Here is a 5068-nt window from a genome sequence, read left to right as displayed (position 1 = left end):
CTTACGTACGTTCGTCTACGTTACTCTACTCGTCTCTACTACTACTCTCTCTCTCTCTCTCTCTTCTTCTTCTTCTTCTCTCTCTCTCTCTCTCTCTCTCTCTCTCTCTCTCTCTCTCTCTCTCTCTCTCTCTCTCTCTTCTCTCTCTCTCTCTCTCTCTCTCTCTCTCTCTCTCTTCTCGTGTTCTCTTTCTCGCGCGCTCTCTTTTTCTCTGCCTCTATAATTCCCTCTGGCTTGCTTTCTCTTTTTTTCGCCCTCTCTCTCTCTCGCTCTCTCCTCTCTCACTCTCGCGCTCGCTTTCTCTCTCTCTCTACGAATTTCCGAGTCGCTAGCGGCTAACTCAGACCCACGAGTCCAGTCTAATTACTAGTGCACAACGCAATCACGGCGGCTGCTGTCCATGTTGAAATCGCACCGCACGGGACTTCGCCGCGCGAGCGTTTAATAATTTAGCAACGCTTTTCTTTTGCTAAGTAATCGTCGCTTGTTGATTGCTAATTCATCGCTGCCTTAAGCTGCGGGGAACGGCCGCGGGAATAGGGAGGCCTAACAGCAACAATGCGGGGCTACGTGACCGTATCCGATGAGATGCAACCCGATTATACGTGCGCGGGATTGGGTGCGTGTGTGTACGCGCGTGCGTGCGAGCGTGTGTGATTTGGGGATGCGCTCCTGCGCAGCGCGACTCCGACACAAAAGAACCGCTCTAATAATCAGATTGAAACCGTCGTCTCCTCGGTGACCCGGCGACCGTCCCTACAACCTCCGAAATCGACTCAACTCTCGGACTAGCAGGCGCGATCTGCTAGGGTTAATAGTTTACTGCATTTACGTGATGGATGTGCGTGCGCTCGCCGTGATGCGCGTGCGCCGGGAGCGTGGGTATGACGTCAATAGCCCACGACATCACAATTGGCTGCGATCGAAGCCGTAATTGCAGCGGCGCCTAATTTCTGTTTTTGGGCGGAAAGCTCTCGGGTTCGGAAACGCATTTCGGCGGCTGTGCGCAGCGCCGCAGGCGTACGTATGCGTGACATGTGTTCCCATAGAGGGAGGACGCGCTCACACTCGCCACGCGGGTTCCTGTCGGGAGGCAGGAGGGCTGCACGCGTGAGAGAGAAAGAGAGAGAGGGAGAGACAGCGCGAGGGAGAGCGAGATCGATAGAGAGAGAGAGAGAGAGAGAGAGAGAGAGAGAGAGAGAGAGAGAGACGAGAGAGTAGAGAGTAGAGAGAGAGAGAGAGAGAGAGAGAGAGAGAGAGAGAGAGAGAGAGAGAGAGAGAGAGAGAGGTTGGGTTGTAACTCGTTAGGCTGGGTTAATCTGAGTATGACAATATTCCTCACTAGCCAAAATAGTATTTTTAACACATCTGAATTAGTTATATATACACAAGTTAAAGTGAACAAGCTACACGGGAATATATGGCTGTATTATATTTTTCCTTCAAAATTAGTAGTACTGCTAATGAATGTGTGCCATACTAGGATTTTAATGAAGCTGTCGTAAGTGTGTATATGATATACGAGCATGCTCTTGCTACATGGAGATTTACCTCTGATGACTATAACCATTAACATACCTACACCCGCCATGAGCATATCTAGAGTATGGATATGTTCATTCCATAATGGATAACCAACAACTATTCCTAGTAACAGTCCTAGTACCACAACATGATAACTGACCAATTAGTCTACCTACTATATAATAACAAGAGTACATAATAGAGATCTCTATTATGTACTCTTGATAATAACTAATCAGTTATTTTCCTTACGATATTACACACAGAAATATTATATTAGAAATCACTAACATCTCCTATAATAATAAACAAATGAATATTTTAACCTGTGTCACCCGATGACTTCATCAAACTTCTGCCGCCCGGATTCCACAAGGTAACTATATATATAATTATTATTATCATTATAAACAATAATAATAACAACAATAATATTATGATTATGATTACCATTATTTTTATTATTATTATCACAAGTACATGCACCGAACTAGTCTTCTCTCGACCTCGCCCTGTCGCCAGGGCAACCGGCACTCACCGGGAACTCTCCGGTCCGGTTGAGCAGCACCTCGCGATCCTGGTCGGGATACGGTGAGGAAAGGCGCGGCGGCGGGAAGAGGAAGGTTCGCGCCGACTCCTCGTAGCGCGCCAGCACCGTCGGCTCCCCCGGATCCCCCTCCTCGCTCACCTGCTTCAGCTCAATCACCATCAAGCAGTCTGCGGACAGAGGGCGCCACTACAATGAACGTCAGTTAGAGCAGCTGGCAGAGGGCGCCACTATGATGAACATCAGTTAGAGCCGCTAGCAGAGGGCGCCACTAAGATGAACGTCAGTTAAACCAGCTGGCAGGGGGCGCCACTACGATGAATGTTAGTTAGAGCAGCTGACAGAGGGCGCCACTACAATCAACGTCAGTTAAAGCAGCTAGCAGAGGGCGCCACTACAATGAACGTCAGTTAAAGCAGCTAGCAGAGGGCGCCACTACAATGAACGTCAGTTAGAGGCGCTAACAGAGGGTGCCACTACGATGAACGTCATTTAGAGCAGCTGGCAGAGGGCGCCACTACAATGAACGTCATTTAGAGCAACTAGCAGAGGGCGCCCCTATGATAAACATCAGTTAGAGCAGCTGGCAGGGAGCGACAACGGGACAAACATTAGTTGGAGAGGTTTTCATCAAGAGAAATGTTAGGTGGAGAGGGCGCCACTGTAGCAAACATTAGTTGAAGAGGGCGCCACCCTGACAAACGTTAGTTGTATTTCTTTGCACAGGGTGCGACTGTCCACATATGTTATTTGGAGAGGACTCCATCGTAAACGTTAGGAGGAGAGGGTGCCAGAATGGCAAACATTAGTTGAAGAGGGCAGCTACTGTGATAAACATCAGTTGAACCACCTTGCAAAGGGCACACCTCAAAAACTTAGTCGGTCTCCCTTGACACTTTAACTAGCACCTCCTTTAATCAAAATTCTCTAAAAGATATTCCTCTTCTAAATACCGAAGTATCTTGGCTTTTAACGAATGTCATAAAAGTGGATATGAACGTAGGCAGAGTGTCATTTGCTTGTGAGTGGTATATATATAGGTTACCTTCGAGTTCCGTCGCTAAATCTGCAGGGTCCACACATGTCTGGAACACCTAAGGAATGCAAAGTTCTCATGTAAAGGCACTTTAGGTCACTATAGGCAAACTATATCCATTGGCAGACGAAGAATGATCAATACCATACTGGCAATTGCTTCCTATGTTTAGTGTTTTTCACTACTTGCCCATTACATCGCCATGACACATATATCATGTCAGCTTGTTGGCAATAAGTACGGGCAATAAGTGCTATTATGTCTAATGCTGTACATGTTGACAAATGTTGTGAATCTGCATGATAGAGGCTATACCAGGTGTTATCTCTTGCCCAAGTGCAGCCTAGCTGTCATTACATTGGCAGAGGACGTGTATCCCCCAACTAAAATCTTATGAAAAGCTCTGATGCTATATTATATAACAGCAATTCAGAGAAAGCTTACATATAGACTAGTCTGACAAAAAGCTCTGTTGCTATATAATAGCAATTTGGAGAAAGCGTACTACTAGACACGTATTACATAAAGCTCTGTCACTATATACGGCAACAATCTCACCTTTTCAAACCTGAGTTTATCGTGAAAGAACAGTGGGAAAGCAGCCGGGAAGAACTTCGTCTGCGCGTGGTCGCCCCACAGGTGCAAATGCAGGTAGACATCTCCGGCTTTGGGGAGCCACACACCTGGGCAGGTTACCTGAAGCATGCAGCTGAGTCAGATAATCATGCTCCCAACTCGATACTGTACTGCCCTGGGTTCTGACACAACCTATGGTAGAGCCCAGAGAGGTGCAGTAGATATATAAGATAAGGTAAGAGCAGTAAGTGCGCATATAACGCTGGGTGTTAGGCTGTTATGTGGCATCTGTCCCGATATTTTCCGTAACACAGTTCTCTGACAACATATGTTGTGTAGAGCTATAGATAGAGTATAGATAGTCTATCAACTAACCAGCAGATATAGTCACAGTGTCTATCATGAAAATAACCTGCTCTGTTGTACTGCCTACTACTGGCAGTGACACTGCCACTGGGGATGACTGAGAGTATAATAATAATATTAATATATTACTTCACAGTTTACTGTGTTACGTGTATACGTATATACGTAGCTACCAATGAATACTACTATTGTACCAATGAATACTTACGCTGAGAGGGTCTATGTCCCCCGGGGTACTGCCGGAACGTACCCTGGGTACGGTCCGGTATACCGGAACGTACCCTGGTCACTATTTGATATGGTTAGGGTTAGTGTTAGGGAGTAGGCGTAGGCGACTCCCTAGACTCGTTAGTGGAGTAGGCGAGGTACGGTTCGGCATATTAGATAGTACCAGGGTACGTTCCGGTATACCGGACCGTACCCATGGTACGTTCCGGCAGTACCCTGGGGGACATAGACCCTATGAGCAATACTTACAGCATGAACAGCTATGTCAACAATACACTTCTGCACTTTCCCGGTCATTATAACGTGGCATTACTTGTTCTGGAAGACTAGCACGGACAATCCTGATCATATGCTGGCAAACATGCAACTCCTCGACTGTCATCAGTAACTATGACTACATGATAAACACAGACACTATAATATAGCTGTGGGACAGGTGCAAACGTTAACACACAACTCCACAGGTAAACATCACAGGTGGTGACTGCTGCGTTGTTGAATGCCGACTGGGGGCGTACGGTGTGTATCGGCTAGTGCTGACGCCTGGTACCGAAAATGATAACTACATCGAATGTAGAGGCAAGAAGCTGTAGATTCAGATTCAGATTCATTTTATTTTGCACTTTTCATTCATTTGTACAGATAATTTCTGATAGTAGTAAAAAGAGAGAGAAATAAATAATATTATAGAATCGATAGGAATGTGAATGTGCGTATGTGCGTGAATAGGTGAATGTGCGTAGTGGTCAAAGTAGCAATAAGCTTTCGAGTTGACCACTACCATAGGTAAT

At 46.2% G+C, this 5068-nt stretch overlaps 1 protein-coding gene across 1 annotated transcript in view; it reads right to left on the bottom strand.

The window, feature by feature from the left end:
- The window catches only part of LOC106814359, a 24496-nt gene extending 19734 nt beyond the window's left edge, over positions 1–4762 (bottom strand). Inside the window, exons 1-4 of the mRNA XM_014818672.1 lie at positions 4527–4762; positions 3666–3803; positions 3117–3165; positions 2063–2241 (exon numbers count right to left, since the gene is read on the bottom strand). Of these exons, the coding sequence (XP_014674158.1) occupies positions 2063–2241; positions 3117–3165; positions 3666–3803; positions 4527–4574 (414 nt within the window). The 5' untranslated portion in view covers positions 4575–4762. The remainder of the gene's footprint in view (positions 1–2062; positions 2242–3116; positions 3166–3665; positions 3804–4526) is intronic.
- Positions 4763–5068: the final 306 nt, after the last annotated feature.

Source organism: Priapulus caudatus, unplaced genomic scaffold, assembly GCF_000485595.1.
Source record: "Priapulus caudatus unplaced genomic scaffold, Priapulus_caudatus-5.0.1 Scaffold911, whole genome shotgun sequence".
In the NCBI taxonomy this organism is placed as follows: Eukaryota; Metazoa; Priapulida; class Priapulimorpha; order Priapulimorphida; family Priapulidae; genus Priapulus; species Priapulus caudatus.
Note: the sequence above shows the minus strand (reverse complement) of the source record. Positions and strands in the feature narration are given on the sequence as shown.